General features: G+C 47.0%; 1 protein-coding gene across 2 annotated transcripts in view; it reads left to right on the top strand.

Annotated features, from left to right (window-relative positions):
- The window catches only part of MYH11 (myosin heavy chain 11), a 127,437-nt gene that overhangs the window by 40,724 nt on the left and 72,980 nt on the right, over positions 1-13,733 (top strand). For both annotated transcript variants that reach the window (XM_018040245.1, XM_018040246.1), the window contains exon 4: positions 8,867-8,894. In XM_018040245.1, coding sequence (XP_017895734.1) covers positions 8,867-8,894 — 28 coding nt within the window. The remainder of the gene's footprint in view (positions 1-8,866; positions 8,895-13,733) is intronic.

Raw genomic sequence — 13,733 nt, 5'->3', positions numbered from 1 at the left:
GGGCAGGAGACCCTGGGATCTCCTTAAGCTGGGAGGACAGGGAGGCCTCCTTGAGAAGTAACATGTGAGCTTAAAGGAGTTGATGAGACGCAGGAGGCTGTGGGGCTGGAGTGGAGAGAAGGATGCAGAGACTGGAGGCTGGAGCTGAGGCCTCCAGGAGACCACTGGGAGAATACTGGTCATGAGCCCACGCCCCCTTCACTGGCCAGATCTGCCTCATGGGGGTCTGGAAGAGTCCTGCTGGGGTCCAGCACAAGTTCTCAGAGAACCTCAGCTCATCCAGAATTTTCCTCCCCGTGCTGCTGGGGCAGGAGGGTGGAGAGAGGAAGACCTGGACCTACAGAGCAGAGGTTTAGGGCATCGCTTTTTTTTCTCCGGGGTGCTATTTATTTTTTAAACTTTTTATTTTGTATTAGGGTATAGCCCATTAACAAACAATGTTGTGATAGCATGAGGTGAACAGATAAGGTTCCCAGCCATACATATACATGTATCCATTCTCCCCTAAACGCCTAGCTCCCATCCAGGCTGACACAACACCGGGTAGAGTTCCACGTGCTATACAGTAGGTCCTTGTTGGTTACCCATTTTAAATATAGCAGCGTGTACACAGGGCGTTGCTTTTGAGCTGGGCTGGAATCCTGGCTCTGCGCACGCGCCCACTTCTCTGTGCCTTGGTTTCCTCACTTGTCCCAACAAGGATGGCACCTGCCCCGGTAATTGTGTGGGCTTATTCCAACAGTGCATGGAGAGCGTGGTGCCCAGCGGGGCAGGGGCAGGGCGTGGGCCGTCAGCTCCAGGTGGGGGCAAGGGTGTCTGGAACTTTCTGCGTCTACCTTGGAGGGTAGCAGGCATTCGTGGGGATCCACATTTCTGCGCTTGGTGGAGGCCAGGCCTCACCCCCAGGGGCCTGGAGGTCAGGGGGAGCAGTGACCCTGCGGGAGACAGGGCTTGGCCACCCCCCTCTCGCCTGATCCCACGCACCCTGGCATGAGAAGGCGGGAGGGAACCAGCCAGCCCAGGCCTCGCTTAGACCCAGCTGGGTTTTCTCCTTTTATGGTCAGCCCGCGGGCCTCTGGCTTCCCCAGCCAGAAACCAAGAGCTGGTGTTGGGATCAGGCCGAAATAGCTGATCTGCGGGGAGCTGGGAGTCTCCTGGGAGTCTCAGGCCTGCTGCGGGGGCGGCGGCGGAGAGCCCTCTCGGTCCTTGGAGAACTCCCCCGCACACCTGCTCATCCAAGGCCAGACCCCGAGGCCCAGGGGACGGAGGGGACACCGCCGTGTCCGCAGCTGGAGTGTGACCCCGGGTGGTCTCCAGGCTCGGGGCGGGGGGCGGGGCTTAACCCGCGCGCGGGATGCTGGGATGCGGGTCCGCTGGCCCTCTCCTCTCTGCTGCGGTGCCCTTTCCCAGCCCTGAGGTGCCGAGGTCCAGGCCCTGCTGATGGGACGCTCCGCCTCCTTGGTGGCTTCTCCCCTGGGGATTGCTACACATCCTTCTCCATGCAGCTCAGTGGCCACCACAGCTGCTGGGATATCGTGCCTCTCAGGGTATGTTAAAACAGCTACACCGACGTCCCTGCTGGTCCAGTGGCTAAGACTAGGAGCTCCCAATGCAGGGGGCCCAGGTTCGATCCCTGGTCAGGGAAACTGGCTCCCTCAGGAAAACTAGATCCCACAAGTAAGAGCCTGCATGCCGCAACTAAGACCTGGTGCAGCCAAATAAATAAATAATATTTTAAAATAATTTTTAATAAGGTAAAACAGCTATACCTTCAGCAGCACTTTGGACACATAAGCATTGTGGCATTTGCCCACATCTTGCAGTCAGTTTGTTGCCTGTCTGACCTTCACACCAGATCATAAGCCTTTCAAAAGCAAAGACTAGGTGGGTTTAGTAAACTGTGTTCCCAGTGCTTGGCACAGAGTAGGGGCTCTGGACTTGTTTGCTGAGTGAGTATGTGAATATAGGAAGAAGCACTGACCGCGGCTTCAGTCGGGATTGCCTTTCTGGAGAGACTGATAGAGAGAGAGAAGAAAAGATTGAGATTGATTCAAATCATTAAGCATTTCCTGAGTACCTACTGTGTGTCACACATTGTCCCTGCCACCTGGGATCAGGCACAGCCTTTGACCCTCAGGAGCTCAGGGGTTAATAGGAGAAACGTTAAAAGCAGTTTTGTTGAGTAAGCAAAGAAATAATTCCACGTGGTGAAATTATAAAGTTATTTCCCACCTAAGGAGAAGATAAAACAGGAAGATGGGATCAAGAGAAACTGAGGGGAATGGCTATGGGTGTGCAGTGGTCAAAAGTGGCTCCATCTGAGGCTGTATTTGGACTGGGATGTGAAAAGTGAAGGGCTTCCCCGGTGGCTCAGTAGTAGAGAATCTGCCTGCCAGTGTAGGAGACCCAGGTTTGACTTCCGGGTCGGGAAGAGGCCCTGGAAAAGGAGTTGGCACCCCACTCCAGTTTTCTTGCCTGGAGAATTCCATGGACAGAGGAGCCTGGTGGGCTACAGTCCATGGAGTCACAAAGAGTCAGACATGTCTGAGTGACTACACAACAAATAAAAGGTGAGAAGGATCTGGTCACATCAAGAAAAGGGGAAGAGCTTTAGAGACAAAAGGAGGAGACAGTGCAAAGGCCCTGCGGCAGGAATGAGTGTGATGTATTACGAAAGTGCCAAGAAGGCCAGTATGGCTGGGATGTAAGTGGGGGAGAGGAGTAACCAGAGGGGGTTGGAGAGAGAGCAGGAACCTCTCTGAGGACTATTATCAGGCCATTTAAAGTCAGTAGCAAAGACTGTACAACATGGTCAATGTGTATAAAGCTCGTCACTCAGTCGTTTCTGACTCTTTGTGACCCTGCGGACTGTAGCCCACAGGCTCTTCTGTCCATATGATTTCCCAGGCAAGAATACTGGAGTGAGTGGCCATTCCCTTCTCTAGCGGACCTTCCCGACCCAAGGGTCGAACCTGGGTCTCCTGCATTGCAGGCAGATTCTTTACTACCTGAGCCACCAGGGAAGCCCAAGAAGGAAACGCTGTTAATGAAAAGAACTAAAAAACCATGCCATAGTATGGTGTCAATTGTGTAAGTCACTCTAAACTCCTATAAAAAACAATGGAAAGAAGATATATCCAAATGTTAGCCATCATGGGTTAGGGGGATTTTGTATTTGCCAAGCTTTCTTCAGTGGTTGTGTACTAATTTTGTAATCTAAGTAAAAAGAATTTGTGGTTTATTTAAGGAAAAAAAAAACAGTTTCATAACTGTTGAAAAATGAATAGATTCTGTGTGATAACTGAGCAATCAGATCTCTTGATTCAGAGGTGGCATGAAAGTAATATTGTGTTTTTTTTAAAATTTTATTCTGGTGTAATTTATACACCATAAATCAATCCATTTTAAGAACACTACTCACTGGTTATTGGTGAATTTACAAGGTTACACAGCCATCACCACAATCTAAGTGTATCTTCCTATCATCCACAAAGGAGATCTTGTGCCCTCTTGTAGTCATTCCCTTGCCCACTCCTAGTTCGACACTATCACTAGTCTACTTTTCGTCCCTATAGAAATCTATAGGGACATATGTGTGCCTCTTCAGCACATTTAGAATAAATGGAATGAATGATACAATATGTAGTCCTTTGTGACTGGCTTCTTTCACATAGCATAGTATCTTCAAGGTTCATCCATGTTTTAGCCTGTATCAGTGTGCCATTCCTTTTTATGGCTGAGTAATATTCCATTGTACAAATAGACCACATTTTTATTATCTGTTTACCAACTGATGGACATTTGTATCGTTTGTATATATTATTTATAATATAAAGTAGCATAATTTTTACTAAGATGAAAAAGAAAAATTCTGCCTGTTGTATCATAGGGAAATGGTCCATTACCATTCTGAGTAATCCCTTTCTTCTAAAAGGTATTGAGGGGAAACAATGATCAGGTTAAACGCTGCAAGGCAGGGAATCTTTGGACTAATGGAGCTAGGGTCACCACTAGACTGGGTGGTACCTTTATAGAATTAGACAAAGGTACCCCCGGTTTTGGCTCAGATGGTAAAGAATCCATCTGCAATGCAGGAGATCCAGGCTTGATCCCTCGGTCAGCAAGATCCCCTGGAGAAGGGAATGACAACCCATTCCAGTGTTCTTGCCTGGAGAATTCCATGGACAGAGGAGCCTGGTGGGCTACAGTCCATGGGGTCGCAAAGAGTTGGACACGACTGAGTGACTAACACTTTTACTTTTACCCCTTTCTCAAGGCAGTTTTCTTCCATCTGTTGAAAGATGGTTGTAATAAATATACATATCTATAGTGACCAGTGTAAATGGTTCCCCCTTAGAGTTATGCAGTGTCTGACTTGCACCACTGTCCATGGAAGCTCTGGAGGGGACATACATTAGAAAGGCCCCCAGCTTAGCTCTAGGGAGGTATGGGGTCAGAGAAAATATTATAGAGGAGGTGACTGTCAGGGTGACATTTCAAGAATCAATTAGAATATATACCCAAAGAATTGAAAACGGGTGCTCAAACAAAACTTGTACTTGAATATTCATAGCAGCACTGTTCACAATAGCCAAAAGCTAGAAACAACTCAGATGCCCATCAATGGATGAGTAGAACCACAAAATGAGATCTGCCCACCATGGAGGACTATTTAGCCATGAGAAGGAATGAAGTTCAGATACATGTTACAATAGGGATGAACCTCAGAAACAGCATGCTAAGTGAAAGGAGCCAGACGCAAAAGACCACTTGTGTTTGTGTTAAATGTCCAGAATAGGTAAATCCATAGAAACAGAGAACAGATCAGTGGGGCCAGGGGTTAATGGGAGCAGGGGATGGAGCTGCTGCTGCTGCTGTTGCTGCTAAGTCGCTTCAGTCGTGTCCGACTCTGTGCGACCCCATAGACAGCAGCCCACCAGGCTCCTCTGTCCCTGGGATTCTCCAGGCAAGAACACTGGAGTGGGGTGCCGTTGCCTTCTCCGAGGGGTGGAGAGTGACTCTTTAGTGGGTGTGGGGTTTTGTTGGGGATTGATGAGAAGGTCTGGGAGCGAGACAGAGGTGTGAGTTGCACGGCTTTGTGAAGGTACTACCTCCCGCTGTGTTGTTCGCTTCTACCTGGTTTAATTTATGTTTATGTGGTTTTCACCTCATTGGAGTGAAATAAAAAAGAGAGAATGGATAAGGCAGGTACAAAAGCAATCCAGGTGGTGCTCTGGGAAGAAGAAACAGCGTGTGCAAAGCTTGGGTTGGGGGACTCCTTTGCACATTCTTAGGACTCTGCTCTCTCGTGTCAGACATGAGCTCAGGCTCAGGGAAGGAGTCAGCTAGAAAGCCTGGGGAAGTTGGTCTCCTGGGCTCCGCACCGGTCAGCAAGCAATATGCATACCGAACCCTCCTGCCCCTAACTAACCACAACACAATTAGCTTCCCACGCTTGGAGCCGTGTGTTTCCGATGGGAATGTCTCAGGCCAGAGGTCCCCTGGCAGCGCCCAGCATGGAGCTGCCCCAGCAGCTGCCAAGCCTTCCCCTTGGAGCCACTTTCTCTCCTGGGGACCTGGGAGGAAAAGCCTCCAGACAGGCATGGACCCTGTCAATCTCTTGTCTTCTGGGCTCAGGTTTCCCAAGGCTGCTGGAAAGGCCACCTCTGTCCCGACAGCAGATGGGTGGAGACAGTCCATTGTCTGTCCACCTCAAAATCACTCCTTTCTGGTCTTTTGCTTTGACTGATACTGCTGCAGTGACCAATTTAAGCATCTGTCCTTGGGCACACACATTCGGGTTTCTGATATGGCTGTTTCTTGAAATTTGTGGATCAGCCCAAGGTCAGAGGCAGAGGCAGGAGGCAGAGCATGTTGGCCTGATGGGGATCAGTGCAACTGGACCAGAAATGGGACTTTGTGGTGACGGAAAGTTCTCAAAGGCTGAGCTGCCTCCTTCCTGTGGCCTTTCTCCCTGCAAGGACCTCCCGTTGGCCCTCGGCTCAGAGGTCAAACTTGCCTGAGTGGAACCTCCCCGGGCCCCCTAAATCTAACCCTTACAGGCAACTGTGGCCCATGAGAGCACTTCATTGTAGCACTTGGCCTCTTTAGCCTCAGTGTGCAGGCTGAGTTGCCCTGTGACATGGGGGATCTTAGTTCCCCAACCAGGGATCAAACCCAAGTCACCTGCATTGGGAGGCGGGTTCTTAACCACTGGTTCTTACATGTATGTTGAACTTTCCCATCAAGAAGCTCATGTCTTCAGGTTTGGGGCTGGCTTTTTTCAGTGCTTGCCTAACTGTACCTTCTCTATGTCAGGGGCTTAGGGATTGAGGACGTGACCTCAGTTTCCTGGAAACTGAGGGGAGGGGGGTCCAGATCTGGATGTTTCTGCTTATGAGGAATTCATAATTCTGTGGGGCAGAGACACAAGGAGCAAAAGTGCCAGCCTGGGACAGGGTGCTCAGGCAGCATAGGGGCTGTGGAAGTGGAGGCGTGTCTTGGTGATGGGCAGGAAGCAGTGACAGCTCTAGGATTCCTATCAAGCGGGGCTTGGAGGCAGCACTTGGATTATTTGGTGGAGACTAGGGGCTCTTCCTGGGGCCTCTTCTCTCTAGCAAGGCCGACTACTGTGATAGCTTAGGAGTGTTGTCAGAGACTTATAGCCAAGCTGCCTCCTGGATTCATCACTACGGGGAAGACTTCTTGAAAGAGGTATTATCTTTGAGACTGAGGGAAGTAGCCAGGAAAGAAGAAGAGAAAGACCTGCTAGGCAGCAGGAACGGCCTGAACAAAGGCACGAAGTGTGATTGGGGGTTGATCTGGGTGGGGCTGCTGGAAATTGAGAGTGAAGGGCATAGAGATGCCGAAGCTGGGGAGGTGGGCAGGGCCGGTCATGGGAGGCCTTGGATGTCATGTTCAGGAGTCTGGGCCTCACATAAGGGCCCTGGGGACATGCACATGTCTAAAAACAACTTAAGATAAAACTTGGATACTCCAGATTCATCCACTGTAAGTGTGAAATGCAGTGAGTTTTAGCAAATTGACTTATGTAAGCATCACCACAGTCCAGTTTCCAAGCCCCCAGGTGATCTTTCATACCTGTTTGCAGTCACCCCACTCCAGCCCTCGGCAACCACTAATTTATCTACTTCCTATCTCTATGCATTTGCCTCTTCTGCACATTTCATGTAAGTGGAATAAGACAATACGTATGTAGCCTTCTGTGTCAGCCTTACTTAACATCATGTTTTTGAGAGTCACCCATGGTGTAATCTGTATCAGTACTTCATTGTTTTTATGACTGAATGATATTTCACTGGGTGGATACATCTTATTTATCCATCCACCAGCAGATGGACAGTTGGGTTGTTTCCACTTTTTAGTTGGTATGATAACTCCACTGTGAGCATTCATGTGTTAGTCTTATAGGGACACATGTTTCTATTCTTTTGGGTAGATTTCTAGGAGTGGAATAGCTGGGTCATATGATAAATTTATGTTTGACATTTTAAGACACTTTCAAAGTGGAAGAGTGTTGAGGAGCAGAGCGATCGGGTAGCTCAGTGTGTCAGAAAGATGACTCTGAGAAAGGATCTGGAGGAAGACATCCCTAGATCTGGGGAGACATTTAATCAGGAGAGGCTGAGCGATGTGAAGGTGGAGTTGGAGCTAGGAATGAACTTAAGAAAAGCTGCATCAGCGTTGCCCAGCAGAGGATGTGCTTTCTCGGTTATGGTTAACTGACCAACGATTGAAGCGTGTCACCTTACCCATGACCCTCGTAGGGGATCTTGGCTCCACCTCCTGAGGTCGCTTTAAGAGGGAAAGGTGATCGGTAACATCTGCTTAATCACGTGTAGTCTCATGATGCCCTCTGCGTCTACCAGGGTTCTCCGGTGGTAAGCGACAGAGACCTTATCTAGGAAAGGAATTTCTGGAGGAGCGTTGGGGAGCTCACAGATGTGTGGAAAGAGTGAGGAGCCAGCCTCAGAAAATGTCAGAAACTTGGGGCTGCTTGGGCTCTGGGGGCAGGAAGTGAGGCCCCTTCAGGGCTCTGCCCACCCACTGAGCTTCTAGGTTCTTGATCCAGGTTGGAGTTTTAGCTCAGAGACTCTGATTGACACAGCCTGGGAAACACTGTTCCCTCTTGGCTGGGAGAGCTTGTGGGTCAGTCCCACCAACACAGTGCATGACGATGGGAGTGGAGTGGTGCAGGGGACGTGACTCCTTTGTTGTTGTTGTTGCTGTTCTGTCGGCGCGTGGGATTATAGTTCCCTGATCAGAGCTCAAACCTGCACCCCTTGCATTGAAAGCTCAGAGTCTTAACCACTGGACTACCAGGGAAGTCCCCTGGACATGTCTCCTTAAGGAATATAGGATGCTCTTACCAGAAGAAGAGGGAAAGCATACTGGATTTTCAAGCCAAAAATGTCCACTGTCAGATAAAGAAACTGAGGCTTGGAGAGGTTAAGAATATTCACCCAAGGCCACAGAGCTGGGAAGTGGCCAAGAGGAAACCCAGTCTGTCTGGATCCAAAGTCGGTGTTCTGTCTGTGACTTCATCTGTACAGAGTGGGTCTCCTGGGAAGCCCCCTCCACTCCGAGCGGGTAGGGCTGGGATGCTCACTGCCTCCGGAATGGGTCAGATTCCAACATCTTTCTGGGGCTGCCTCCAGGGCTTTGTTGCCCTCTTGTCTTTGGTCTTCTCCCCTATGCCCTGGGCAATGAGCTCAGCTGGCCCCTTGTCACCCCCAGAGGGGCCAGGGCGTATGAGCTTAAATGGGAGCCCTGGGCGGCAGCATGTCCAGACCCTCAACTCAGAGCTGATTCTAACTCGTGGCTCTTTTTTTCTTTTTGTTCTCAGATCGGGAGGACCAGTCCATTCTCTGCACGTAAGTGGAACTGCTTTTTCTTCTGCTTTTCTGAGTTAAGATCCAACCTATTAAAGAAAAAGGTCCATGAGAACAGGGCTCTTTGATTTGTTTGATATTCCATGCACCACCCTATCCCCAGCACAGCACAGATGGTCATGAAACATTTGTTGTACAAACGCTCTGATGCTGAGGCCAGCACCCCTAAACTGCAGGTGATACCTGGTGCCATTTTGTTCTGCGCTGCCCCCCTCTTTAAAACTAGCATTTATTGAGCATTCACTGTGTGCCAGGCCCTGAACTAAATAATCTGCAGACAGAATTGCATGTAATTCTGTAATAGCTCTATGAAAATAGAAGGCATATCCATTAGTGAGGAAGTCTTGGCTTGTGTTAAACTGTTACCCTAAAATTTCACAAGTAGCCACATTGTGCCATATTTGGTGGTCGGTATCATAATTTCTTTGAAGACCTGGATACATAGTCAGAAGATATTCAGTTTAGAGTCACTCAGAGGATTTTCAGTATTCAGGAAAATCTCTCCTGGGATGGGCAGAATATAGGTATTCCTCAGAGATAGCATGGACTTAGTCCAGACTGTTGCAATAAAGCAAATATCAGAGTAAGGCAAGTCACGCAAATTTTTTGGTTTCTCAGTACATATCAAAGTTATGTTGACACTATACTGTAGTCTACTAAGTGTGTAACAGTGTTATATCTAAGAACAACAAAGTATACACCTTGATTTAAAAATACCCATCCCTTGGAATATTACTCATCTATAAAAAGGAAAGCATTTGAGTCAGTTCTAATGAGGTGGATGAACCTAGAGCCCATTATACAGAGTAGTGTAAGTAACAGAAAGAAAGTAAGAAAGGGAAAGTCAAATATCATATATTAATGCATATATATGGAATCTAGAAAGACCGTACTGATGATCCTACTTGCAGGTCAGCAAAGGAGACACTGGCATTTTGGACACAGTGAGGGAAGGAGAGGATGGAACCATACGAGAGAATAGCACTGAAGCATATACATTACCGTATATAAAATAGGTAGCCAGCACTGAAACATATATATCACCATATGTAAATAGGTAACATTGAATCATGTACATCACCATATGTAAAATAGATAGCCAGCATTGAATCATATACATCACCATATGTAAAATAGACAGCCAGCACTGAAACATATACATCACCATATGTAAAATAGATAACATTGAAACATATGCATCACCGTATGTAAAATAGGTAACATTGAAACATATACATCACCATATGTAAAATAGGTAGCCAGCACTGAAACATATACATCACCATATGTAAAATAGGTAGCCAGCACTGAAACGTATACATCACCATATGTAAAATAGACAGCCACCATTGGAACATATACATTACCATCTGTAAAATAGGTAGCCAGTGGGGGTTTGCTGTATGCTGCAGGCAGCACAAAGCCAGTGCTCTGTGACAACCTAGAGAGGTGGGATGGGCAGGGAGGTTAGAAAGGGTTTAAGAGAGAAGGGACATATGTATACCTAATGCTGATTCATGTTGATGTATGGCAAAAACCATCACAATATTGTAAAGTAACTGTCCCCTAATTAAAAAAAAATACGCAGTGCTAAAAAAATCTTAGCTGTCATCTGAGCCTTCAGGGAGTTGTAATTGTTTTGCAGTAGATGAGATGAAAGACCACTGATCACAGATCACTATGACGAATAGAAAGGGCAGCAGTTTGAAATATTATAGGAATTACCAAAAGGTGGCACAAAGGTCTGGAGTGGCCAAACACTGTTGGAGAAATGCTCGATTCAGGGTTGCCACAAATCTAATTTGTAAGAAACATATCTGTGAACTGCAATAAAGCAATGTGTACCTGGAGTGGCCCTGCAAAGATTGCCACCTCCTAGTCACCAGAGCTTGTGAGTGTGTCAGGTGATGAGGCAGAGGGGAATGGAGGCTGCCATGGCATTGAGGTTGCTAATCAGCTGGCCTTCCGATAGGGGGGAGTCTACACCATCCAGGCAAGTCCAGTGTAATCGCAGGGTCCTTACAAGAAGAAGAGGGAGAAATCTGGGGAGTCAGAGGGAGATGCAATGTGAGAAGAACTTCACCCACCATTGGTGGCGTTGAAGATGGAGGAAGCCAAAGATAAAAACAGCTTCTAGACCCTGCAAAAGGCAAGGAAACAGACTCTCCCCTGGTGTTCCTGGAAAGAAACACAACCCTGCTGACATCTTGGTATTCTCAATACAATCCATGTCAGACTTCTGCCCTCTAGAACTGCAGGATAATCAGTTTGTGTTGTTTTAAGCCACTGTTTGTGTAGTTTGTTAAAGCAGCAATGGGAAACAAATACATCCTCCTTCCTTCGTCCCCCTACACTCACTTCTGTCCTCACTCACTATTCAACAGATTGAATGAGCCGGTTCCACTGGTCATACTTGGCATATAGGAAATAATCCAAAGTAAACATGACCCCTCTCTCAAGAGGGAAGACAGCCACTAGAACAATAATTACTTTCTTCCCTTTGGTACTGCTTGAGTTTGCTGTTTGATTCTGTGAAGGAACTTCCTTTTCAGAAACTTAAAAAAAGATTATTGTTGTTCAGTCACTAAGTTGTGTCCAGCTCTTTGTGGCCCCATGGACTGCAGCACACCAGGCTTCCCTGTCCTTCCCTATCTCCCAGAGTTTGTTCAAACTCATGTTCATTGAGTTGGTGATGCTATCCAACCATCTCAACCTCTTTCACCCTCTTCTCCTTTTGTCTTCGATCTTTCCCAGCAAATCACTCAAGTAAATGTGTAATTACAAACTGAAAATGACAAAGAATGAGACATGTTTGGAGCTAGGAGAATGTGTAAATCAGAGAGATTCTAACTGGGAGAATGGAAAGAGCTTCTTGGAAGAAGTGCTATTTCAGCGGAGACAATGAAGAAAAGAGGGGAAGAGTTTACACCCTATGCAAAGGCCCTGGGGTCAGATAGAGTGTGTTTTACTTGAAAAACGGAGACATCAATTTGGCCAGAGTATGTCTCCCAGCAGAAGCCCCCTGTCTGAGAAGAGCCACTATGGGACGTCTAGGACTGTGGTTGCAAACCCAAGGGCCAATCAAAGCCAACCAAGTACTGTTAATGTGTGAGAAGGCCTGGGTGTAAGACAGTAGGGGATGGTGGGGAGTGTGGTGACCTGGAGAAAATGACCCATCTGAGGGGTGGGGGCGAGTTGCTATCCCTCTTCTGTCCATTGTTTCCAGGGGAGAACACAGGTCCAGTGTTGCCAGACTCTTCTACATTGCAACAGAAGCTGCAAACTTAGGTTTTTATGTGAAATATTCAGTGTTTAAATATTTGCACTTAATTTACATGAACATACAAACACAGAGCATCAGCCAAATAAAATCCACTGGTGGGCTGGCTTTGCCAGTGGGGCTCCCTGTTTACAACCTCTATCCCAGAACTGTGGGCCTGGAAAGTTTCTCATAGATGACAGCCCTCAGTTCCTACCATGCACACACACTGGTCAGTTACAAGAATTGCAAGAAATTTTCATAGAGCATCAAAATCTGGAATAATTCATATTATTTAATATGAAAGTAGATTCAAGTTGACCTCAGTAATAATAATTGTTGTTGTTCAGTCACCCAGTTATGTCTGACTCCTTGTGACCCTGTGGACTGCAGCACACCAGGCTTCCCTGTCCATCACCAACTCCCGAAGCTTGCTCAAACTCACATCAGTGTTGCCATCCAACCATCTCATCCTCTGTCGTCCCCTTCTCCTGCTTTCAATCTTTCCCAGCATCAAGGTCTTATCCAGTGAGTTGGCTCTTCCCATCAGGTGGTCAAAGTATTGGATCTTCAGCTTCAGCATCAATCCTTCCAATGAATATTCAGGGTTGATTTCCTTTAGGATTGACTGGTTGGATAACCCTGCTGTCCGAGGGACTCTCCAGAGTCTTCTCCAACAGCACAGTTCAAAAGCAAAAATTCTTTGGCGCTCAGCCTTCTTTATGGTCCAACTCTTATACCCATACATGACTACTGGAAAAACCACAGCTTTGACTAGATTGATCTTTGTTGCAAAGTGATGTCTCTGCTTTTTAATATACTGTCTAGGTTTGTCATAGCTTTTCTTCCAAGGAGCAAGCATCTTTTAATTTCATGGCTGTAGTCACCATCCACAGTGATTGTGGAGCCCAAGAAAATAAAGTCTGTCACTGTTTACATTTTTCCCCCATCTATTTGCCATGAAATAATGGAACTGGATGCTATAACCTTAGTTTTCTGAATGCTGAGCTTTAAGCCAGCTTTTCTACTCTCGTTTTTCACCTTCCTCAAGAGGCTCTTTAGTTCCTCTTTGCTTTCTGCCACTAGGGTGGTGTCATCTGCGTATCTGAGGTTATCGATATTTCTCCCAGCAGTCTGGATTCCAGTTTGTGATTCTTCCAGCCCAGCATTTCTCATGATGTACTCTGCATATTAGTTAAGTAAGCAGGGTGACAATATACAGCTTTGACTTACTCTTTTCCCAATTTTGAACCAGTCCATTGTTCCATGTCCAGTTCTAACTGTTGCTTCTTGACCTGCATACAGGTTTCTCAGGAGGCACGTAAGGAGGTCTGGTATTCCCATCTCTTTGAGAATTTTCTGCAGTTTGTTGTGATCCACACAGTCAAAGATTTTAGCATAGTCAATGAAGCAGAAGTAGATGTTTTTCTGGAATTCCCTTACTTTTTTATGATCCAGCGGATGTTGGCAATTTGATCTCTGGTTCCTCTGCCTTTTCTAAATCCAGCTTGTACATCTGGAAATTTTTGGTTCACATACTGTTGAAGCCTAGCTTGAAGGAT

This window comes from Capra hircus, chromosome 25, assembly GCF_001704415.2.
Source record: "Capra hircus breed San Clemente chromosome 25, ASM170441v1, whole genome shotgun sequence".
Lineage (NCBI taxonomy): Eukaryota > Metazoa > Chordata > Mammalia > Artiodactyla > Bovidae > Capra > Capra hircus.
Note: the sequence above shows the minus strand (reverse complement) of the source record. Positions and strands in the feature narration are given on the sequence as shown.